Source organism: Podarcis vaucheri, assembly GCF_965113315.1.
Source record: "Podarcis vaucheri genome assembly, chromosome: 3".
Classification (NCBI taxonomy): Eukaryota; Metazoa; Chordata; class Lepidosauria; order Squamata; family Lacertidae; genus Podarcis; species Podarcis vaucheri.
Genome location: NC_138761.1, coordinates 75,229,155 through 75,253,810, shown reverse-complemented (window position 1 = coordinate 75,253,810; position 24,656 = coordinate 75,229,155). Strand labels below are relative to the sequence as shown.

At 42.1% G+C, this 24,656-nt stretch overlaps 1 protein-coding gene and 1 long non-coding RNA gene across 2 annotated transcripts; both read right to left on the bottom strand.

Moving 5' to 3' along the window:
- Positions 1-1,258: 1,258 nt before the first annotated feature.
- Positions 1,259-6,680, bottom strand: CD24 (CD24 molecule). Its single transcript, XM_082216575.1, has 2 exons — positions 6,527-6,680; positions 1,259-2,808 (listed from the first exon to the last, which is right to left on the bottom strand). The coding sequence occupies exons 1-2, from the start codon at positions 6,593-6,595 to the stop codon at positions 2,641-2,643; spliced, it is 237 nt and encodes a 78-aa protein (XP_082072701.1). The 5' UTR covers positions 6,596-6,680; the 3' UTR covers positions 1,259-2,640.
- Positions 6,681-15,180: 8,500 nt separating this feature from the next.
- LOC309528999 lies at positions 15,181-22,807 on the bottom strand. Its single transcript, XR_014218016.1, has 3 exons — positions 21,753-22,807; positions 19,268-19,306; positions 15,181-16,458 (listed from the first exon to the last, which is right to left on the bottom strand). It is a non-coding gene; the product is annotated as an uncharacterized lncRNA (long non-coding RNA).
- Positions 22,808-24,656: the final 1,849 nt, after the last annotated feature.

Sequence of the window (24,656 nt, the reverse complement as noted above, 5' to 3'; positions counted from 1 at the left end):
AAAAACTGACCTTTCAGTGCCACACAACTCTTTTCAAAGATGTGGCAGACACTTTGATCCCAGAGAGCTAGGCCATGTACTCAGAAGAGCAGTGAAAGTGAGCACTCCCTTTCTACCACCGGAGCATCATATCAAATCCAACACTATGTTAAAATAATCTCTGTTCCTCCTAGCTTCAGCCATTTCTGTCTGACATCCTGCTAGTTTCATTCCTTAGAAAGTGGAACAAGAACCCCTGCTAAGTCCTCCCTGCTTCCCCACCCTGGCAATCTTTCTGTAAGGGGAAGGGGCTACACATGCAGATATTTGAGTAAGTGCTTGTTCTTCCATGTACTAAGACGACTCCAGAGATGCTCTGGGTGACTGTCACATGTAGGAGTCTAGCAGTCTCTAAAAGAAACCCAGCATTTGCTACATTGTCAAGGCACTGGGGTCTTAACCGTTTACATCTGATCACCCTAACTTAAATCAGGATTTCTTTATTTTTTTAAAAGCATCCTTCCTCTGGAAGAGCAAGCTATAAAGTATCACCAGCATGTATACCATGCGATTCATGCAACTGCTTGAATCTAAAATGTATGCATTAAGTGTGCTTCTCCAGAACCATGTGCCTGAGATGAGAAGGCTGCATGCAAGAGTGCAGAAATACTGCAAGTCATGTCTGAAGAAGTGTGTGTGCAAACAAAAGCTTATACCCAGAACAAACTTAGTTGGTCTCCAAGGCGCTACTGGACTATTTATTTATTTAGTGCAAGTCATGTGTCATACAACCAAGTTTTATTTATGATTGTGTAGGGGAGCTACCTACATAGACAACCTGACAGTATTCCTGTGCCATTGACAATCTTTGAGAGGGGCAAGGGGAATTCCGGGAGGTGGATTCAGGAATCTAAGCAGCCTTTGTGGAGTTTCTAGCCATTTATGTAAGTGGTCAGAGGTACAGAAGCCCCTAACAGAATAATGCTGACGTTAGCAGCTAGCAATCTATCAGCCGGCCAATGAGTCATCTTCCATTTGCCTGGCTTTTAATTGACCAGTTGCAACATTACATACTGCAGGGCCTTCATGACTATACCTTTCAAAGCATCCTAAAGAAAATGGGCAGCTTCTCCCATGTGTGATGTCACCAACATACAAGAGGGCCAGAAAGAGGTATCGGCATTTTCTGCTGGAATGCAAAAAGCCTTCCTTCTTCTGCATCTGTTTGCTCTAACTTAGTTATGGTAAAGTGCTGAAGAAATGCTAGAATACACAAATCTTAGATCAGGGGTTTTTTTATTTACAATTTGCCCAATTAAATTTAAAGCATAATCACATAGTCACAAAATCAAAACAGTGTACTTGATACAAAAAAGGAAGAAGTGCACATATACCCTACCATAGTATTTTATGGAGTTTACCACATGGTTATTCAACAATGCAAACTGTTAGATTTTGGGTAAACTGTCCAAGTCAAAGGATGGGTTCTCTTTAAAAGCTATGATTCCACAGGAGAACAGGACAAGACTCTACATGGACATAGTACTGTCAACAAGCCTCTCCATATTTCTGAAAATCCAAGCACTTAGTTCAGCCTGCATCTTAGTGCCAGCTTTAGTTCAAATTATTTGTTATCTAGTACACTTACTTACCTAAAATGTGTCTGTGCAAGTGTTATTTGGTTTCAATCATTGAGACATTTTCTAAAATTCTTGATGATTGAAGACTTCATCCCTTCCCACTTTTGTTTGAAAAAGCTACTCTCAATTCTTCTGCCCCAACATTACATTTCAAGCATAAAATAGAGTAAAATACAAATTGCACCAAATCAAAATGGACTTCTGGAAATGACTCTAGAGGCTTTATTTTAGAAGGCGACTACTATGATAATGAAAAATTAATAGCATTTCAAGTTTAGCAGTGGAGATTTGATCCCTTGTTTAGTTTTATTCAAGCGGTTTTTGCCACTGCTTTGCCAAATAACTTGTTTTGCTGGCACATATGGTTCACTTATAGCTTTAGTAAAATGGGGAAAAACCTGAAATACCACAGTAAAAGTAATTTTCCAATATATTTTAAAACTACATAGGCTTAGTTAGAACAGCCACACATTAACTGAGGCTTAAAATAAGATCTGCCCAACTGAAGCTGGAAATTCCAAAGCAAAATGTTGGATGGAACTCTGTGTCTGCTGGATACATCCTTACATACGAAACTGAGTGAACTGAACCAGCGCCATTTGTATTTTCTAGTGGTTTTCGAAGCTTCGTTTTCATTCAAATTAAAGAGTCCTTATTTTGCATATCTTCATTATCTTTCTCCTATGTTTTTCATGGTAGTCATTATCCACGGCCAGTCAAGTTGTACTTCTTTGTCTTGTATTTCCAATTCCAGCAGTTGAAGACTGGAGCCCACCCCACTGCCTTCCAAATCTTGAATGGTCATAGGGTTGATTTTCAGGGGAAATGGCTTTGGATCATCAGGTGCTCTTATAAGACTCTCAGTCCAATTGGTACCAGTAACTGAACTGTAGCGTAAACTGCACTGACTTGATGCAGGTATTCTGTGGTTCTTTTTCATGCTGGGATAGGAAGGTCTAGCCATCTCAGATGGTTCAGGGCACTGGGTAGGGAATGGTGGAAGTTTCCCAGCCAGGGTTTCTTAACAAACGTATAGAAGAGAGATTGTGAGAATGAAGAGGCCTGTAGTTGATTGAAGAGAGCTTCCATGTCCCTTGGTGGTGGTATTGTTCAGTGTGCTAAGTGGTGCGGACGTTGGACTTGAATTATTGTTTGCAGCCGATGGAGTTGTTCCATTACCGCCACTCGTCTAAATATGAAGAAAGAAAAGACTGTAAAGCCACAATTAATACCTTTTCCAACTTGCATTTTGCCTTCAAGGGCATATCCGCATGTATTTTCATCTGTCAGTTCAGGAAAACTACTACCTTTAAATGGGTGCGATGAGAAGAGCGACAACGCCTGTCCAAGAAGATCCATCTCTAATATAATTGTTTGCCTGCTCAGAAGCAAGTCCTGATGTTAAGCTTCCTTGGGACATTTTGTGCAAATGGTAATACAGATTTATTTATTTTAATGAATAAATTAGAGCCTAAAGCAGGACTAACAAGGTGCCATGCAATTGGAAGCAAGGCTGACTGAATGAGGTGTCAGCTCTTAAGACTAGGGACAATACTAAGCAATTTCAAGGGCTTGAAAATCACTTTGCTTTCTGTGGAACACACAGGTTTCTTTTGTTTTGGTCACTATTTGTCACACAGCTTTAAAAAAAAGGATATAGCAAAATCATAAAGACTAGTTTTGCCAATAGTTCAAGTGAGATGAATACACACACGACTACTATCCTATCTCTGAACAGCCATCTTCTTTCTGTCTCTAGCTTAATAGCTTTCAAGTCACAAAGAGACAGAAGGAACACACAGAAATAACTGTCTTTCTAGTCAAGTTCCAAGTCTTTCATGTAGTATTTTGCACTGCTTAGCTGGTAATTTTGTGCTAAGGGTTTCAGTGTGGCACTATTTATACTGGAGAGCTATTCCAGAATGAAAGTGTCAGTCTCCAGCGGTTACAAGAGGAGTGTTTCGTATGTCTGAAAGCTGGGAAGATGTATCAAATAGCTTTGGATCGCAAGATACAGGAAATTGAGGTTTTCCACTATAATAAGCAGTAACAGATTGCTGTTGCAGGCATTACGATTTGAAATGTGCCTCTTAAGCCACACTTATTAATACAAGTTCAAGTCAATGTAACTCAGCCAATCTGTTTTGGATATCAGTTACTTTCAAGCAAGCTCCACCAAGCAAGCATGTAGATCACAAAGTTTCAAAAGAGATAGCAAGGTGGACTTGCTGTATGGCTGCAATGGAGTCTGTGTAACACAAACTAGCATGGATGCTTTAGCAGAGATTCCTGCATTGCAGGGGGTTGGACCAGATGACCCTTGGGATCCCTTCCAACTCTACAATTCTATGGGGGGGGGGGAATCAAGGCTGCAGTCCTACAGTCAGGCTGTTTTGTCTTTAAAATTCAATGTGCTTTAAGCAGCTTGCAGCAGAGATCTGTAGCTTACTGTATAGAATTTTATCATTAGAATGCAACAAGAATGCATGGCATCTGTTAGCATTTGACTTTCATCCCCAGAGGGTCTATGCTGGCAGACAGTCTATGGGGCATAAGTGGAGAGTACTGTACTTAGGAGACCAGCATTTTGCTGCACCCCTTCATATCAAACATTGCTTTCAGGAGTTCTTTTATGGGAGAAGAGTTGAGATGCTCAGTATTTGGCTGCTGCTGCTAGTTCCTAGTGTTTTCCTAACAGAGCAGCACACCTACCTGCAAATTTTGTTTGCTTTCTAAAAGCAGCTTCAAAAAGCAGATCTAGTCTCACAATGGATCTTTTAAAGCTTCTCAAATACAGTTTCCAAAAGTTGTTTCTTGGATGGCAGTCAAGCCTTGCCTACTATCTTTGCTGCCTTATACCAGCTAACCCATCTCTCCTGGCCAAAGTTGCTTCAAGCTCTGTCCTACCCCTTCAATTTTTTGTTTGTTTGGGGCAAATGACGGATGACTCATCCTTCTTTCTGTAGCTGGCTGCATGAAGTACTAACTCACTGCAGCTTTTGTCATTTTATAGCCAGCAGCCAACTGTTTCACCTCCAGCAAAAAAACTCTGGAGCAGAATGTGGAACGAAACTAACACTGAAAGCCAACAGACATTCCAAATTCCTTAAGTGGTAAAACTGTGTGCCGATATCCTTTATTACAGAAACAGCCTGCCCTGAAACACAGGCTGAGTACACACCATATATTTAAAGCACAATCCCTACCCACCAATTCTGGGACTGTGGTTCGTCTTTCACAAAGCTACAATTCTCAGCACCTTTAATAACTACAGTTCCCAGCACTGGCGGGAGAGGGGGTGTGGGGGAAGAGCTGTGCTTTAAATGTATAGTGTGTACACAGCTTTCTTTTATTCTAGCTGTGGCATATTTGACATCTTTGACATCTTTTTTTTAAAAAAGTCTCCATTTACATCCCTAGGCTCCTTTATATTTTAGGTATTTGATTACTAAACAAAGACAGAAGAAAGGTGCCTTTATGGTTCCAAAGCAGTGCCTAGAGGCAGATTACTAAATTGCAAATAGGGATACTAATGGGTCTGCAACCTAACACGCTTACTAAGGGTAGGTTGCACTGAACATAGTAACACTTACTTATGAGTAGATGTGCCTAGGATTACACTGAGAGTATTTTAAACAGCCACTTGTCTGTACCTAACTGAAGAAAAGCAGACAGAAGCTAGGTAAATGAAGAGGAGAGAAATCAATACTGGGTGTCTGCAGGAATTTTCCCAGGGAGGGGAAGAGTAAAACACTGAAAAGGGAAGCAGACTAGCATCTTGCACACGAAACAATAAGAGTCATATCTGTACAGTCTGCCTCATATCCTAGACTCTAAAAACTTACATAAAACAAGAAAACTGGGAATTATGGTTGCCTCCTCCTGTGGAAACCCATCATGCAAAAGACCCATTTTCTTACATTTGCCACAATTTAAGATCTTTCTATATCCATCCTTGGATAATCTAAATGAGATTCATATTGCAACAAGATGTCCTACCTTTCCCCATTGTCTACACAGTGCAAATTCTACATTAAACAGCTCAACAATGTAGCCCTGAGGATTTACATTGAAAGCTACCCAAGGGAGGGTGTTCTGAACCCTCACTGATATGGGTGGCACCCATTTGTATTTTGTTTGAGGTGTGGCAGAATATTGCAAGCCTAGTGCCCCAAGCCTCCTATCAGGATCTCATATCCAGAAGAATAGGAGGAGGTAATAATAATAATAATAATAATAATAATACTTTTATTATTTGTACTCTGCCAATCTGACTTGGTTGCCCCAGCCACTCTAGGTGGCAGACATAAGAGAGAGAAGTGCCATTTAACACGGATTTCAAAAGAAAACGAGCCAAGTCAATCCACCCTAGTTGGCAAAAGAACAGGTGGTAGGCAATGGCAGAGTTAACATTGTTGGCATCCGTCTGTCTCGAGAGACAAGCCTCCCCAAAAAATTGAGATCTGGAAAGGACAGGGAGAAAAGCGTGAATATTTAGGGCTCGACCGCAGCGCCCTGAAACATCGCACAACTTTAGGACCTTCTGGGAAGCCAGCACTGTAGAATCCGCCCTGCTTGGGGATGCCACAATTGTGCGCGCATTGTAGGAGAAGGCAGTGGATTGCTCTAAACTCGGACGGGACCGGGATCCCCAAGGCGACTTTGTCCGGGGGCGAGCGAGTCTTCGGGATGAGATTTCATCCATCCCTTTCACACATGCACAGCCAAAAGGAATTAATGGAAAGCGCAAAGCGTGGGGGTCGGGTCGAGAACCCAACAGTAACCTAGAATAGGGATGGGGGCGGGGAGGAAAAACAGGAGGGAAAAACAGGATCCCCCGACCCTTTAGATTAGAGAGTATGGGGTCATGAGGACGATGCCACGCCAAGATCGCTGCCGACGCTCACCTGAGTGGGTAAAAGCAGCGCCAGGAGCAAAAGCCCCAAGCCGAGCCGCGTAGCAAGTGCCGTGCCCATGTCTAATCGCGCGGCGAGCCCCCGACTCCCTCCGAAGCTGCTCCTGAGATGCAACGTGGAGGCGCCTGCGGAGGGTTTTTATGTGGGCGCCGAGCTCCAGCCGGGGCGGGGCGAAGCCCCTGCAGACCTCCTCCTCCTCCTTCCCACACGTCGCGTTGCCTCCTGCCCCACCTCTTGGGGGCTTTTTAAAACCCGGATCGGCTTCGTTCCCGCCCTCTGCCTTGTTGTGAGCCCTTCCACTGATCCCCGCAACTCCGTCTGGCAATTCAAGGGTCTTTCCCCCCCCCCAAACGCGGTACAATAGGAAGCAGACGCCTTTCGAAGGCTCACTTATTTCAAAACAAAAGGTGCCGGGGCTCAGCACGGCCTGGAATTCACGCCGCCCGACCTGTAAGCTTTAACCCCTATTTTAGATACATAACGTGGGGTAAATTCAGTGGTAAAAAAACAAACAACTCTGGATATGCTCAGAGGTCTCCCTCATTTTACGGTGACATCACCTGGTGCCCTAGTAAAACTACACAATGAGTGATCAGTACTTCATTTGAGTGATGATGGCTTTAGAAGCTGAGCCCTGAGCCCTTCTCCTTAACCAGAAATAACACTGAAAAAGGAAGAGTGTGTTGGTCATAACTCACTACTAAGTTAACGCAATAAGCTAATGCATATCTGGATTTATGGGGGAGGCTTTTGAAGTCAGTCAACACAGCTTCATATGATCCTAAATCCCCTGCACCTGTTGTTTTAGAAATGCATGCCTGAACTGTGTAAATACAGTGGTACCTCGGGTTACATACGCTTCAGGTTACATATGCTTCAGGTTACAGACTCTGCTAACCCAGAAATATTACCTCAGGTTAAGAACTTTGCTTCAGGATGAGAACAGAAATCGTGCTCCGGCGGCGCGGCAGCAGCAGGAGGCCCCATTAGCTAAGGTGGTGCTTAAGGCTAAGAACAGTTTCAGGTTAAGTACAGACCTTCAGAACGAATTAAGTACTTAACCTGAGGTACCACTGTACTCCTTTCTAGAAATTGACAGAGTGGCTGACTGTAGGTGATGTTTTCCTTAATACTTTTGATGCATCCGAGAACTGACCTCTAGTCCTGCAAATAAGCTCATAGAGATGACAGTTGTTAAAACTATTGTTGAAAACTGTCGGTGATATTGGTGCCTAAGTGGATTCTTTATATACTCACCACTGTTGTGGTACCTGCTAAAATACCCACATAAAGGACTGGGTGTCCCCTGGCCCCAGATCAACAGTGGTAGGTGGCGACACATTACGATGATAATTCCCTTCCATTAGATAATTAGTAAGAGACTTATCATCTCTTTACGGGACTGTATTGTTAATGCTTAATTGATTGCAATAAGTATTCTGTGTGTTTTTACACTTCCTGTATATTGAACTCTGTCTTGAGACAATGCTCAAAGGCCACAGGTGCCATCCTGTGTTGGGGGAAAGTCCCACAGAGATTCAGGGAACTTTCTTCCTAGAGTGTTCAGGTCAAATAGAGGACGAGTTCCTGTACCTTTAACACTGGAGTATGGAAGAGGAAGTTTATGCAGGTGTGGTCAGTTGTGTGGAAGAGGGAATTTTAGTAAGTGCGTAACATATAGGCTTTACTGCTCCGTGGTAAGTACAGTATGTTCAGTACTGCAACCTTAATACAGCACGAGAAGAGCTTTTGTTGGCAACAACCCACCTCAGATTTAACATACAATTTCTGCCTCTTTCTTTCTCAACACACAAATATTATTTTTTCAGGCTTCATACTAATACTTTAAATCAACTATTCCCTAGTAGGTGCATCACCGTTACAATTTTGGCCATTTTTTGAAAGTTGTATCAAAATCATCATGTAGTTTGTTCGTTAAAACTCTGGAAAAATAATTGCAACTCAATGGGAAATGGCCCCAAATCTTGCACTGGACATTTGGTACTGCTCGCTCTGGAATATAACTATAATGAAAATCGTGCATAATTTGAGACTTTGACAAGGACTAGAAGCTCCAGGTATGTTTTATATGATTTGGCATTCCTTTATGACATATACAGTGGAACCATTATTTTCAAGATAACCCTTGTCACAAGCCTGGCAAATAAGGAACTATACATGATGATCTGGACTGAAGGTACATTCTTTCACCTTTGGTGGACGTGCCCAAGGATTAAGGCATTCTGGGAGATGATCTACAATGAAATGAAAAAGGTATTTAAATATACTTTCTTGAAGAAACCAGAGGCCTTTCTCCTGGGCATGGTCGGCCAATTGGTGACAAAGAAGGATAGAACTTTCTTTATGTATGCTACAACAGCACCAAGAATACTTATCGCAAAGTATTGGAAGACACAAGATTTACCCACCAGGGAAGAATGGCAGATGAAGTTGATGGACTACATGGAACTGGCGGAAATGACTGGCAGAATCCGAGACCAGGGAGAAGAGTCGGTGGAAGAAGATTGGAAAAAATTTAAAGACTATTTACAGAAACACTGTAAAACTAATGAATGTTAGAAGGATGCTGGAATGAAGTTATATGGCTTTAGCAGAAATGTTATAAAGAATTAAGTAAAAATAGACTGTTAATGGGCCAAAGGGAAAAAAATAAGGTTAGATTGTGTTAAGATAAACTATAGGACAAAAACTGGGAAAGATGGAAAGGATTTGCTGAAATAGCTAATTGAACTAGAATACAAAAAAGGGAGGTGTGAGGAGGTCGTCGAAACAAGTAAATGAAAGACAAGTTATGAAAATATTGGATGTGTTTTTTATTGTTTTTGTCTTTGTTTTTGTTTTGTTAAGATAAGCAGTGTTTTTCTTTTTTTGCTTTTTATGTATTGTGTTGTATTGTTTTGCTTTGTTTAACTCTTTTTCTTCTTTATGTAATTATTAAATTATTAATAAATATTATTTAAAAAAATACTTGATGATCTGATAAAGTTGATAGTCTTTACTTGGATTTTGTTATGTTAACTCATGTGCAACTACTCATTCTACGTGCCTATTTTATAGTTTTGTTTTTCACCTTTTAATGTTGGCCTGTTGTTATAATGGTTATCTCTGTTTTATATACATTATAAAATTAAATAATAACAACAAACAAATTTATTTTGGTGTAAGCTTCAACAGACTTCAGTACTACATGAAAGCTTATAATACTTTTCATTGCCTTTAAGGTGCCGCAAGACCTTTCATTGTTTTTCTTGCAGAAGGCTAATATGGCTACTCTTCTGGAACTGATTTTAACTCTTTCATAAACTGAAATGTAAAAAAAAAAAAATTCTAGTTTAAAAATCATTCAAATAAATTATATAATTTCCAGTTTAAATGATATGGCAATAGTCAGTCACTTTGGAATCTAATGCACAGACCCTTAAGAGCGAGGCAGCAAGAGCTGTTTGATCTGCAAAGGCATTTTTCAGCTAAGCCAATTGCCAGGGAGGAAATCTTGAAGGGATTTTTCCAGGATTGTCTTGTGCCTAATTGCTCCTTGCTGCCAGTTCCTTATGAAAGGAGACTCATCTAGTAAATGGAGGATAAGGTAAGAATGCTTTTGGATTTTTTTTATTTATTGGAACGCATAATCATTTAAAGGTGATGCCCATTCTGAGGGGAGCAGTGAACATGACAACAATATACTTTCTTTAGTTAATCTCACTTGTGACCAGTTCTCTAGTAGTGATGTTTCAACTAGATTCATTTTACCTATGTTCCATAAGTCTGTGGGAGTTAATTATAGAGAAAAAGTGAAAATTCCCTTTGACTCAGCTGGAGTGTGTGTTTGGGCTGAAAAAAATAGTGGCCTCTACTGAAAACCAGTTAACGGTTAGCCTAGAGGATCTCCTCCCATTTCCAAAACGTAAATAAGTAAAGCCCACACTGCCTAGGCATTCTCCTGAATTCAGGCTTGCTTTTCAATTACCAGTGGGGAGCCAGAGCCAGGAACATTTCTAAATAGATGGATAGATAGATAGATAGATAGATAGATAGATAGATAGATAGATGATAGCACTAGCACTTATGTATGCTGTGAGTCTACTTGAGGAACATTATTTATGTATTTATTATTCCATTCCTATTCCTTTTCATCCAAGGAGTTCAAGGTGATTCTCCCGCTGCCCATTTCATCCTCACAGCAACCCTGTATCTTGAATTAGGTGGAGAGCCATAGACTGGTTCAAGGTCACCCATGTTCTTGGCTGAGTTGAGGTTTGAGCCCTGATCTCTCAGGTCTGAGTCCAATGTTGTAACTGCTTTGGCACACTGAACATTGATTAAGCCATCATCAGCTATACTTTTTCAAACTCTACGCTTGACTACTACAACACTTTTTTACATGGGAATGCCTCTGAAGAGTATTCAGAAACACTGAGAACTTCAAGATGTGTTCTGGCTGCCCTTTAGTTTTGGAACCCAAGTCAAAAACCCAAGTGCTGGCTTTTTAAAAAGCTATGAAGATTTTAGCCAGAGTAGTTCACAGGCTAAATTTCCATCTCAAGGTTAGTCAGGTGTGCTAGTGTACTCTGCCTGATCACTCTGGTTTTGCTCTGCTCTGGGTTGGGTACAAGACGGGAAACAAGCCAGGAAGCTGTAGTTAAGCTGCTCTTCCCCTACATCCAAACCAGGGGTCATGGTTTGTGGCTCCCCAACATGCCTGGTTTGATAGCCAACCTCAAATCACAGCTTGCTGTCAGCTTACTCAGTATGGCTTTTTAGGGAGCAACAAACTACAATCCCTGGGAAGCCAGGGCTGATTAGTAGTAGTAGTAGTAGTAGTAGTGGTAGTAATCATTAAATTTATTAATCATTAATCAAGAAAAGCAGCTTACCCCCCCAAAAAACACCCTACAAATATATACTAAAATCAAGGAAAAGAATCTGTTTCCTCTTTCATTTCTCCTACTTGCAACAGGGACGAGTGAAGCCAGAGCAGTCAGGCTTTTTGTACTAGCATGCTGCTCATACACAATAAACAATAGGCTAGAAACCTTTTCAAATTCTCATGGTCACAGGGAGCTGTGTCCCAGGAGTGGGGATTTTTTTTCCAGCCCTATGACCACAGGCCAGTGGTGGGTGAGGCCAGAGACAGGGCTAGTCCAAAACATTTTGGTGCCTGAGGCAAACAAAAAAACTGTGTCCCCTTCCCCATCAGGGAAGAAAGCATGAATGAAGATCTGCATCAAGAACAAGGAGGGAATAAATATCTGCATTGGGATCTGCTGCCCCTGTGGATCTTGCCATCTGAGGCAGTCACCTCACTTTGGCCAGAGGCAAAAGTGAGAAGAGCAGTGGATGTAAAATGTACCTTTGTACAGAAGGCTAGTTTCTACACATTCACACACACACCTCTCTACCCATCTTCCAGGCAAGAATGAGGCATTGTCAAGAGTTCAAGGATTACATTCCAGCCAGGCAACAACACTCAAGGAAGATGTGAAGCACAGCAAGTGAGAGGGTGTGGGCTGTTGGGTATAAGCAACTTTGCATGCTTCCAGTCAGTAGAAGGCAGAGTTGAGACTGACAGACAGAGAAAATACACTTTGTTGTTTCCCACCAAACACCTAGGTTCCACTCCTTTCTCCTGTTCCTTTACTCTTTCCCTTCCCCTAGCAGGAGGCAGTCATGCTTCAGGGTTCAATGTATTGCCATTATCTACCACAGCAGACTTTTTGAATTAGCACAAACAACAATCCATTTGTTTCCAACGGAGGAAGAAGGATTGGGGAAATGTGAATATGCTTCCAAATGTTTCTGTCATATCCTTTTCCTTCAGTGCAGCTGATCAGGCACTGAGAAAGGGGAAGAAGTTTCCCTCTTAAAGGAAATAACTTTATATACTACAATTTCCTGTGCTACAGTGTTCACAATGCAATGGGGGATTTTTATTGCCATAAACACAAACCAGCTGTCTGATAAGTGTTCCTCTGGCAAAAGAAAAGCAAAGAAGACCCAAAATCATTTGATAAGTGGTTGTTGGGCCATCATCCTATGTATGCTCACTTGGAAGTAAGGAGATCTGGATTGGGTCCATGTGGCCTTCCTCCCCTGCACTGCCTGATCCAGAAACTCTCCCCCCACCCCCTTTGCAGTTCCTTATACAAAAAGAAAATTGCATTGGCAGTGCCAAACACAGGATTTCAGTATAGCATACACTTTGGTTCTAAGTTTCACTGAGTTCACCAGATGTTAACCAAGAACATAGCATTTTATCCATGTAATCTGATCGTATGCATGTTTAGAGAGACGTTAGTCCCATTCACTACAATGGAACTTACTCCCCTACATCATATTGCAGCTTCAGAGTCAAATGTTGTGTAATGGCTAAAATGAGATCTCCCACCTTAACCATTGGCCCACCTGTCAGCCTTGGCTGTTAATCTGGTGGTGTTTTCACACACAATGCTACTATACTACAAAGCCTCTCTGGCGCCATTTGTGCTCGTGTCTGAATATTGTGTATCTGGGATAGAAAGTGGATGGGAGAAGTCATTAAAATGTTTTGTTGTTTTTTACAGTCTTGCTACTGTGGGTTTGACATTCTGAATTGCAGAAGTGGGAAATTCAAAGAACGCTTTCAAGGGCACAGGGAAACATCATACATTTCTGACTGTAAACTTGTATCAAAGTTTATATTTATATAAAACTTATATCAAAGTTTTTCATGGAAATACTCATTATCATAATAGACCATATGGACATATTAATAATAAACTTCATTGCTGTGTTGGTGGGGAGGACAAATGAGATGAAGCATAGTAAAACACTGATATAAGGATTTAAAGCTCAATGTCACTGAATAAAGGATATGCTCTGTTTAGGGAAGCTTTTAATGTTTGATCTATACCCTGCCAGATGGGCGGGGTAGAAATTATCATCATCATTATTAGGAAGGGGCTTTTCACAAAGAGATTCTGTAGCACAGGGGTCTCCAATCTTTTTGGGCCTGTGCACAAACTGCTCTGGGCACCACACACACAGTACAACGAGGAGCATTCAAGTTGTGTTATCCCACAGTATTGTTCTCCACCACCATTGTTATTTGCCACCCCAATCTCCAAGTGGTGAGAGACCCCAGGGCTTCCAGGTGCTTTTTGGTTTCCTTGGACTGAAGGTCAGTGGAGACTGTGGTGTATTTAGGATATACTGAAACAAAATTTTAAAAAATTCCTTCGAGTAGCATTAAGTTTGTTATTGGTATGAGCTTTCATGTGCATGCACACTTCTTCAGATGCACTGAAACAGAAGTCACCAGACCCTTATACATAGTGAGAGGGTGGGGAGGGGTATTACTCAGAAGGGTGGTGGGAATGGGTGATTGGCTGATAGGTGTGGTAAACCTGTTAACGAGACTGCAATTGGTCTTACAGGAAAAAGCAAGGGGTGAGATGGCTAAAAATAGCTTTATCATGTATATTGAGATAATAATCCAATGTCTCTATTCAGACCATGTCTCTCCATGGTTTTAAGTTTGGTAATAAGTTGCAATTCAGCAACTTCTCTTTCCAGTCTATTTCTGAAATTCTTTTGTAATAAGACAGATACTTTGAGATCTTGTATAGAATGTACTGGGAGACTGAAGTGTCCTCCTACTGGTTTCTCTGTCTTGTGATTCCTGATATCAGATTTATGTCCATTTATCCTTTGGCGTAGGGTTAGGATATATTGTTTTATTTACATATATATGCAGCCTGAGCATAGGATAGAGGGCTCTACACAGTAAACACCCCAACAGATATCACTTCTCCATTGGATTTCCAAATAAGACCCCAAATCCAGCTTCTGCTCAGCACAGAGCAAGGTACCGGTATGCCTCTGTCATCAACTTCTAGCATTTCTCACCTCCCACCTCCCCTTAAGAACTCAGGCTATTGTTCTTCTACCTACTAGCCAGGTGAGTGGGATGGGGCCCACACATTTGCTCACTCTCTTTAGATGCATATGTTGGGTACTTGGCTGCTCAGCCAAGGTCATTACCCTGACAAAGGGACTAGTTTGACCTGTTCATTAAGTTCCCTCTTAACACATTCTAACCTCACAGATAAAAGTTCAAAGGTTTGGAAAGGGGACCCAGGGTTTCATCCAGACCGACACCCACTTAACATCATAAAACTATGCTTTCTTAAAGCAAGCCTAATTTCAGCAGGGGAGGGGAAGACCTCTGTTGGCACATGTACACCTGTAGGCACAGTGTTGACGCTTGCTATTGTACATTCATGTATCTATCCCACTTCCTTACTAGCCTGGGGGTAGGTGGAAAATAAAAGGGCATTCTCCAACAGCCAGCAAGGAATATTGCCAAAATGTATTGGGTGCTGCCAATCAAATCTGAGAGATTGCAGTGTGGATTTGTTGTTATTTAGTTGTTTAGTCGTGTCCGACTCTTTGTGACCCCATGGACCAGAGCATGCCAGGCACTCCTGTCTTCCACTGCCTGCCGCAGTTTGGTCAAACTCATGCTGGTAGCTTTGAGAACACTGTCCATCCATCTCGTCCTCTGTCGTCCCCTTCTCCTTGTGCCCTCAAACTTCCCCAGCATCGGGATCTTTTCCAGGGAGTCTTCTCTTCTCATGAGGTGGCCAAAGTATTGGAGTCTCAGCTTCAGGATCTGTCCTTCCATTGAGCACTCAGGGCTGACTTCCTTAAGAATGGATAGGTTTGATCTTCTTGCAGTCCATGGGACTCTCAAGAGTCTCCTCCAGCACCATAATTCAAAAGCATCAATTCTTTGGCGATCAACCTTCTTTATGGTCCAGCTCTCACTTCCATACATCACTACTGGGAAAACCATAGCTTTAACTATACGGACCTTTGTTGGCAAGGTGATGTCTCTGCTTTTTAAGATGCTGTCTAGGTTTGTCATTGCTGTTCTCCCAAGAAGCAGGCGTCTTTTAATTTGTGGATAGATGGCTTTCAAACCCTGCACAACCGTATTGGAATATACAGCCCTGGCTCCTGTGATAAACTCTCATGCTCCAGGGGGTTGCTGCACACTGAACCACAGCGGATGAAAAGAATAATTCCAACAACCACCTGTTTTCTATTCTGGACTGTCCCCCACCTCACACTCCTGGTAATATGAAGCAAAGTAGTTCACACAACCTTCAAGAGATTCCTCAAAAGAAACAGGAGAGAGAAAGAGGTGGACAAGGCAGAATGGGCTCCATTTGTAAAATAAGAGGTGTTGAGGTGGGATTTTGGCTCTGATCTATGGTACCCCCCTTCCAATTCTGACCATGTGGAGGATAGGAATGGTTCAGTTTTGAGGGCAGGAAGATGCTTTTCACATGCTTGAACACTACCTTCTCAATTACAGGGATTTTAAAATGTATTGTTGCATTGAATATTTGCCGTGAAAACTAGTTTTGGAGCTAGGTCCTGGCATGGTCCTCTCAAGACTATTTGCTGCCTGAAGCAAAGGACAAGATAGCAGCCACAAACCCCAATTCAGTGTACAAAGGCTGAGTGACGGTTGACTTACTTCAATACAGGCAATGGGATAGAGTCCTCTGCTGCACTTGAAGGTAGTTATGGGGGTACAGGACATGCCACATGACATATACGGTACTTTCTGTTCTCCAACAAAAGGTTCTGGTCAGGGGGCTCAGGAAAAAACAGCTGGGGCAGAGGTGGTTTTAGGGTAGTGTAAGTGGTTCGGCCACAGGGGGCACCACAACAATGTTGTAGCTCAAGAGGTGGGGGGGGCACCAAATTTTAGCATTGCACAGGGTGCTGCTGAAATCTGAGTCCAAAGACTGCCACTGGCTGGGGGTGCTGCCTCCACTGCCTGCTGCCTCCCAAGCATTTGCCAGCTGGGGAAGTTGCCTCACTCTGCAGGTCAGTCTTTGCTTAAATTAATCCTGGAAGAAGAAGCAAGCAATGGAGAAATTGAGCTGATAACGATGGGCCTTATAATTTAGACTGTCAGACTAGTTATAAGCTCTCTGTGCTCTTAAGAAGAGACATCTCTCATTCAGTGTTTCGTGCTTTTAACAACTGAGCAGTGTTGATTAATGTCACCCACAGGCAGTTTGAAATTTCCTAATGTTTTACAGTGACCACTCAGAGTGCTCAAATATTTCTCTTTTTGCTACTTCAGCCTGTTCCCAGGGGTAGAACCAGCTTGTAAGATCCAGCATCCTGAGAATGAAAGACATGAAAGGAAGGGAATTGTCCTCTTCTATTCTCTCCCCCCTCCTTTTCAGGATGTCTCTCTCAACAATACCTTGTGTATTTTTCCAGCACATACATTATGTTTAAAGTGTTTTTGTTTGCTCCACTCCCATTGCCACCCTGCCTTTTACTGCTTCCATTAGTTCCTAGCCAGTGTATGATATCACTCCTCCTCATTCTCTGGGGTTGTTCTTCCCATTAAAAGTGACAACAACTGCGGGTGGCCTCAGAAGAGCAAGTGTGACACATGATGCTGATTCTACTTGTTTTCCCACAGCTGCTGGAGGAAATTGTAAGATGAGAAGGACAGGTTCAGTGAAGAAAACAGGGAAGTCATTTGCTCACTTATTCATGTCCCTGTGAGCTTATCCATGCAATCTCTACACTACCCTAGTCTATTATCCACGGAATCTTGCTGCAAACAGTTAGTATCATTCAAATTCAAAAGCAGATAAACTGACAAAGCTTTTTATAACATCCAATATATTATTAGCATTTTTATAAAGTGTGTGAAGGGAATGTTGTGTTATATATGGAGTTGTACTGTTGTGAAGTATTCTGTTTGAAGTACTCAGCAGCCTTCAAGAGCCCACAAGCAGGGCATCAGAGTAAAGGACACTCTTCCTATATACATAAAAATGTAATGCTGTTGTCATGCTGCAGTTCATGTGGCCACCAACAGGGCATCACACCAACTGCAGCATGACAGAATGGCAGGCAGGGAGGCAAGCAAGCAGCGCAAATGGCAGGCGGCCCAGGCAAGCTGTTTAACAAAAGGGGAAGGCATTCACAGAGCAGTTTGGCAAAGTGTTCTGTGTTCTGTGAAGTGCCCCCCCCCCTGCACCATTAAAGATGGAGGGGCTTCAGAAAATTGGTCTCTGAAATGCCTCCCCCTCCTTTAAAAGGAGGTTGGGGTGAGCTGTGGGGGGAGATGATGTGAGGTTTGGGCAAGCTATGAGGGGCTGAAAAGGGGGTGGGTGAGATGTAAACAGAGGTGGGTTAGACAGGTGGGGAAGGAGGGTTGGAGGAAAGGTGGAGTTGGCAAGCAGAGTGAGCAGGGCAGCAGTCCTTAGAATTATGTGCTTTATTTAAAAAACAAAACAAAAACCTGTAGTCTTTCATCTACTTTCTAAACCTGCTACCAATCAGAGGCACTATCAACAGAAGCAACTGAAATAAGCAGCAAACTGCTAGCTGTGAGTGGCTGACATTATACCTACAATTCTTCCCGCCACAATTTGACAAACAAACAAACAAACAAACTGCAAGAGGAGTTATTTGCTTGAGAAAAGAACCGTGCAATTGCTGAGAGCCCCTCCAGACTAGAATTTTATTGTGATGCCACCACATTATTGCTGTCCAGAAAGGCTATAGCAAACAGAAATAAATGAAAACATGTGTGCTACAAAAAGTTCTAGGTTTTTAGCAGCAGGAAGTTATGGGATAGGCACTGATTGGAAATGAAACAGTGTGACCACCTCAAAACGTTTCCAGGCACAAACAGCATTGAAGGCAGGATTGCGTGTGACTATCCCCATAGCATCAAGAGTGCTCATCATCATGGATATGCAATAAAAAGGATGTCTGGAGAAGCTCTATGTTAACAACTGCACTACTTTGAGAATAGGTGTTTGGCTGCCCTTCAACACCTGAGTAATGGTTGAAGATTGTTTGTTCCCCAATAATACTGTAATCTGGAAAGGCCTCCTTGACATGGCTTCAGGCTAATTGTGGAGATGTGCTTTCTGGTTAGAGAGTTTCAGTGTATCCAAGAATGCTATTTTCCTTTTGTGTGTCTTGCTTTCTCTTGTGGGTTTCTGCAAAGCATGATTTTTGTAATGAAAGCAATGTATGCAAATACTTCCTTGCAGGTGAGATTTGTAAGGCTGGGCATTGGCTCTGAAGTAACCAGTCTTCAAGCACATTCTTGGTTAGTGTAAAAGTTTTGCTGCACTTACATACTGCAAAACAGCTGTGACTTGGCTGATGTTGAGCATGTACTTTGCATCTCAAATTTTGTGGCTAGATACACCATGCCAAAGGTGTATTTTTCCTAAAAATGGAGGGGCATTTTTAGCCATCCAACTCCATATGCCATATTTAGATTTTGGTGTCAGTAACCACCATGATGTAATTATAATGTGTTGCTACTATTTTGCTTAGCACTCTAAATAGCAAAACATTCCTCTGTACTCTGAAAATGTACACTGGTGTTGCCAATTTCCCCTTAGCTAGTCTTCTGATGTTCTTTTTCTGTGTTCAGGGTGCTCTGCGATAAAAAAAGGGGGGATTTAAAGCTTGTGATTCCTACATATGCAAGCTGAAATGTATGCACAGCACAGTCCTATGCAAATTTACTTTGAACTAAATCCAACTGGGTTGAATGGGTCTTATTCCCTAATATAAATGCTTATCAGGACTTGCAACATGCTATTCTTCTCATCCCATGAGTTTTAATTCTAATGGGATTTCAGTAGGAAGGCAAAGCATACTTACCAGATCCATTAACATCAGCTTCTGAAGGAAAACTAACATCTGAAAAATAAAAAAATAAAAATTTAAGATTGCTGCTAGTCTGTATTGCGCCTAGTATGTTTTAGGAGTGGCTCTGATCTCAGAGCATTTGTTACATGTAACTGAAACCAGCTATTGGAATTAAGGGCTACCACATTTCTGAAATAGCTCACTAAATAGAATACTCTAAAATCTCAGTTTATATTCAGGTCAATATAACCACAAATTAAAATAATTCAGTATAATTAGAAATCAATATAGCTGAATCCAAGATTCCTTTCATTGCCAGTATCCACATCTCAAGCTCAGGGGCTGAACACAACCATTTAGGTCTCTCTACCTGGCCCTTGGACGGACTCTCTCTGAGCTAAAATAAAAAATTCCTTCCAGTAGCACCTTAAAGACCAACTAAGTTAGAACTAACTTAGTTGGTCTTTAAGGTGCTACTGGAAGGAATTTTTTATTTTGACTATGGCAGACCAACACGGCTGCCTATCTCTCTCTGAGCTGCACATCATTCCTAGCAACACACCCCTCACCAGCCCTGATTTAAAGTGCTTCAGCCTGGCTGATAATTCCTCTTGCTTGCCTGGAAGGGGGGTGGGGGTGGGATTGCTTCATACACTTTTGCCTCTGGCCTCACCCACAAGTGGCTGCTGAAAGGTTTCCCAGAAGGAAATGAAGCCTTTTAGCTCAGAACAGTTCGCCAGCTCAGTCTGACATTAACTATGTCACCGCAGCATAGTTTGTACACGTACTAGTGCAGCTGCTCAAGTTCTTCCCGTCTTTGTCCCCAAGTGGCCATGTACCTGGCCCATTCTTTCTGGCAGGTCAGTACATTGGGCCAGGGAGAACTTGTCCCTGTGCTCAAGGGAGGCAGCTACAGTCAAGAACAATCCCTCACTTGGAAGGCCTTATGTAGGCATTTTGCAGCAGCTGAAAACAAGAAAGAATTACCGTAGCATGGTTCACACAGTTTCCCCAACTAACACTATGGGAAGGCTATTTGAGATTAGTGCCCACACCTTGGCAAAAAATATCAGAGGCAAAAGAGTTTTGCAACAGGGCCGGGGAACCTTTGGCCTCCCAAATGCTGTTGGATTACAGCTCCCATCATCCCTCAACGATGCCCATGCTAGTTAGGCCTGATAGAGTTGGGAGTGCAAAAACATCTGGAGGGCCACAGGTTCCCCAGCACTGTTTTAGAAGTCCCAGCTTCTTCTCAAGCAGAATTAGGACTGAAATTTGCTGGCAGTTGATTCTTGAAGAAGAGTGGGTGCGTTATTGATCTGTCTAGTGCTATTTTTCTATTGAAAAAAGAGGTGACAGAACTCCCCTTGAATGCCTCTCTTGTTCTCTTATAATGGAAATGGTGCACATCTGAGAGGTGCTGGGACTGAGTTCCAGTGAGTTCCAGCTGAAAAAAAAGCCCTGGAACTGTCGCACTTTCATTGTGCAAGTTCATGTAATTTATCATTCTAACAGAGTCTGACTCTTTGTGGTGAGGTGCTGCCATCTGGTGTCCAAAATAGGTGCCTGACATTTTATTTATCAAAAGTGAGGCACGTATGCAAAAAAAGAGACAGAAAAGAACGAACCTTGTTGTCTGATCGGTTATAATTAAACAAAAAGGGTAGAACACACACAGAGTTTCAAGTCTAATCTTTTTTTTAAATTTCTGCACCAAATAATTTCTTACAGAGTTCTCATCTTAATGAGACTGCTTAAATGTGGCTCCTAGGCACAAAATGGTGGACCAGGCAAGGTACAGAAGTGAGATTTGTGACTTTGTGGGGAGGATGAGCCTTGTAACTTGAAGATTGGGGCCCTCAGGATGAGGTAGTGGGGGGGGAAGGCAGGAACCCCCGGACCTTCGAGGCCCAGGACCCAGTGTACGCAAAGAATTTTGGGGCAGGCCCAGCATGGGTACCCGCCACAGTCACCAGGGTCACTGGCCCCGCGTCGTACGAGGTGCTAACGGATGGGGGGCAATGCTGGCACCGCCACTACGACCAGATACAGCGACGATTCCCGGGAGAAACCCAGGAGGAGGACAGGTCAGAGGAGTCCCAAGGGAACAGCGGGGCAGTGAGGCCCATAGAGCAGGAGGGGCCAGCAGGAGAGGCAGAATCAGTAAATACAGAGAGGACCCGCGAGGCCGAAAGGACACCGGAACCAGAACCACGACTGAGCGAGCCGCTTGTGCCAAACCAAACAGGCCCATCACAGCCAGCATCCTTGGAACATGAGCCAGAACCTCAGTATATTTCAAAATGAAAAATAAATGCATTGGAAAACAAAAATAAACAACTCCTTGATTTGTAACACAGAACACAATAATATGATAATGAAACATGCAGGAAGTATAAAGCAATGCAGCTACATAAGAACAGAATTATAAATAAGCTTCTTACATGTGTACCTTAAGCAGCACCATTTTTCTAGAAAAAGAGGTGCCAGAACTCACCATTAACGCCTCCCTTGTTTTCTTATATTAAGATGATGGCGTCCACCTGAGAGGCGATGAGTTCTGGCTGAAAAAAGCCCCGACTTTATGTATACAAACTCAACGAGAGGTATGAGCTTGCTTTTGCTGGGTAATCTCATTTATATTAAGTCTCATTTGAGGCAAACAAACTCTCATCAACACGAATGAAATGTTTAAATGTCTCCTTGATTGTCCTTGAATCTTCCCGCCACACTTCCTGTCATGACTAAAGTCTTTGAGGGCAGAAACTGGAAAGTGCTGGAAGATTCTAGAAGGTTCACTTCTGAGGCAAATATTGTTTTGACTATCTCAAGGTCACGCTGGGCCAGGAAAGATAAATTCCTGCGATCAGGAAGCTACTCTCTCTCTCTCTCTCTTTTTTTTGTTTGTATCTCTTGTGTCTGATTTTTTTTTTTTTTTTTTGTAACAAGCCTTTGCCTTTTAGTAAAAGTTTTTCCTTTTGGACATTTGACTCTGTGTGGTCTTTTTTATTTACTTCAAGACACTGTCTGACACTTCCTTGCCATCCTCTCCTGCCCCACCCGTGTGGACACCATTTGAGAACCATTGTGAGAACAGGGTGTTGGAATAGATAGGCCTTTGGCCTGACTCAGGTGGTCTGAGGCTAATTAGGACTTCACTTTTCAGGAGAGAATCCTTCTCCAAAGTCCAGACCCTCCAAGTGTCCCTATTTTCCAGGGACGTTCCTGATTTAGAGAAGCCACCCTGGTTTCTGATTTGATCCCAGAATATCCTACTTTTTCTTAGGATGTCCCTATTTTCACTGGAGAAATGTTGGAAGGTTTGGAATTACCTGACCCCTGAGCCGTCTGAAGGCAATCCTGTATAGGGAAGGGGGTTTTTTAAATGTTTTTATGTTATTATATATGTTGGAGGCTGCCCAGAGTGGCTGGGGCAACCTAGTAAGATGTGTGGGGTATAAATAGTGAAATTATCGTTATGGAATGGGATGTCCCTATTTTAATCAGAGAAATGTTGGAGGATATGCTTCTCCACCCCAGTGCTGAATTTCAAACGAAGACCCACCCCATCCTCCCTCCCACCCCACTAATCATTCCTTTCACAGGTTCTCAACTGTTGTGGTCTACAAGATCAATTCAGCTGGTCCTAGAAAGGTTGCAGGACAGCTGAGGATATCTGTACTTGGCCCTGGGCTGGATTTATTTCTGATGACAGAGGCTGAAGCCATTTTAACCAGGGCTGAATTATTCATCAGGCAAACATATGAACTTCCTGGTCTGGGGTACCCGATTTTCATAATACAGCACTGTATTATGTCTACTAATTTCCAAAAAAACCGTATTTGCCAGATAAAGACGTCATTCTCTGGAATGTGGCCAAAGGCCAATGACTTTTATAACACATCTCTGGCTTGATAAGGGGGGGGGGGAGATGCTATTTTTAATACTATATGTTTAATCAAAAAGAAAAACGAATGTGTTCTTACAATGTTAGAATGTAAGTGGTTCGCTGTGACCTCCAGCAAGGTTTGAGAGCTGCTGATCTATTTGATTGATGCCTCTGTGAACGCACTGAATGAATTCTGCACTATGCTGAATAAATATGACTTTTAAACTATTATAAAATATACTTTCACTTGAAATTAACACGCATTTGCAAGCCAGAGACTATGCATGCTTGTTTAGGAATAACCCTCCTTGTGATCAGTCAGCCTAATTCCCTGGAGATTATGTATTGCACTGCAATCCAAATAATATTTATTGAGCACACAAATGGGGAGAACCTACATCCCCCCACTGAAAACTAACCATATTAGTCTAGCATATATCTACAGAATTAGGCACTATTAATTAGGTAAAAAAACATCCTCTTTCAAGTAGTAAAGCAATTAATCAGAAACAAAACACATGAGAATACAAAAGTAAGCAAATAATTCAAACTAATTAACATTTGCTGGTGGAATGCATAACTGTCATGGTTAATAAGGATATTAAAAATAACTAGCACTTAATTTGATTGCTATTTCCTTTTTCACTGCATTTGCCACCTGCTTAATGTGAGGTAGATAAGCCCCCAGGGCAACAATCAAAGGCAAGGCATACCAGAAAGATTTTCTGCAGCACTTCTGAAATAGTTTAGCATTTCCCCCCACACATAGAATACTTTATGTATATGATTTTTCCCCCTAAAAGCAATGGGGGCGGGAAACTTCATTCAAATGAAGGAATATGAGTAAGGAAAATTGATAACGTGTTCATCATTTTTCAAGAAAATGGACAGAGCAATCATATTCTAATTTCACAGCGTTAGCTGTGAGACGTACTACTGGTGGAATGTCCATTGTATCCAGTGCTCTCTTAGCCCAGGGTGGAAGAGGTAAAATGCACACTCACTGGAAAATCTGAAAATGATGGGGAAATAGTAGGTATGCACACCTCCCACACCAGTGTCCCTGGAAACATCATCAGCCCCACCCTCCTTAGAGATGCATAATCTGGTTTTAAAGCTATCCAAGGCCATAACTATCATATCATTTGGAGAAAAAGAAAAATCTCTCTTCACACCCCATTTAATTTTACAGCATTTAAACCTCCATTAAGCAGTGGCAGTGGGGCACCAGGTCCCTTTGGCTCCATATTTACGGAACTCCCTCCCCATAGAGACTACCTCTTGGTTTTTAGGCAGGACCTGAAATTCTGAAGCATATTCCTCTGTGTGTGTATATGTACGCGTGTCTGGTTTTATTTATTTCAAAGGATCCAAGAATGGTGTGGAATGCACAGATTGGTGCCCACAGGCAAGTAGAGAAATAATTAAACAAAAATTCATTCTGAAAGCTATTTGACTATAACAACGAATGTTAAAAATCTACTAAATCTCCACTGCCAGATAATGAAATAG

Bases quoted from the DNA above. Each gene is read 5' to 3' on its own strand.
- CD24 (XM_082216575.1), bottom strand. From the start codon at position 6,595: ATGGGCACGGCACTTGCTACGCGGCTCGGCTTGGGGCTTTTGCTCCTG. The intron at 2,809-6,526 runs GTGAGCGTCGGC...CTTCATATTTAG, and splicing joins CGCTGCTTTTACCCACTCAG to ACGAGTGGCGGTAATGGAAC.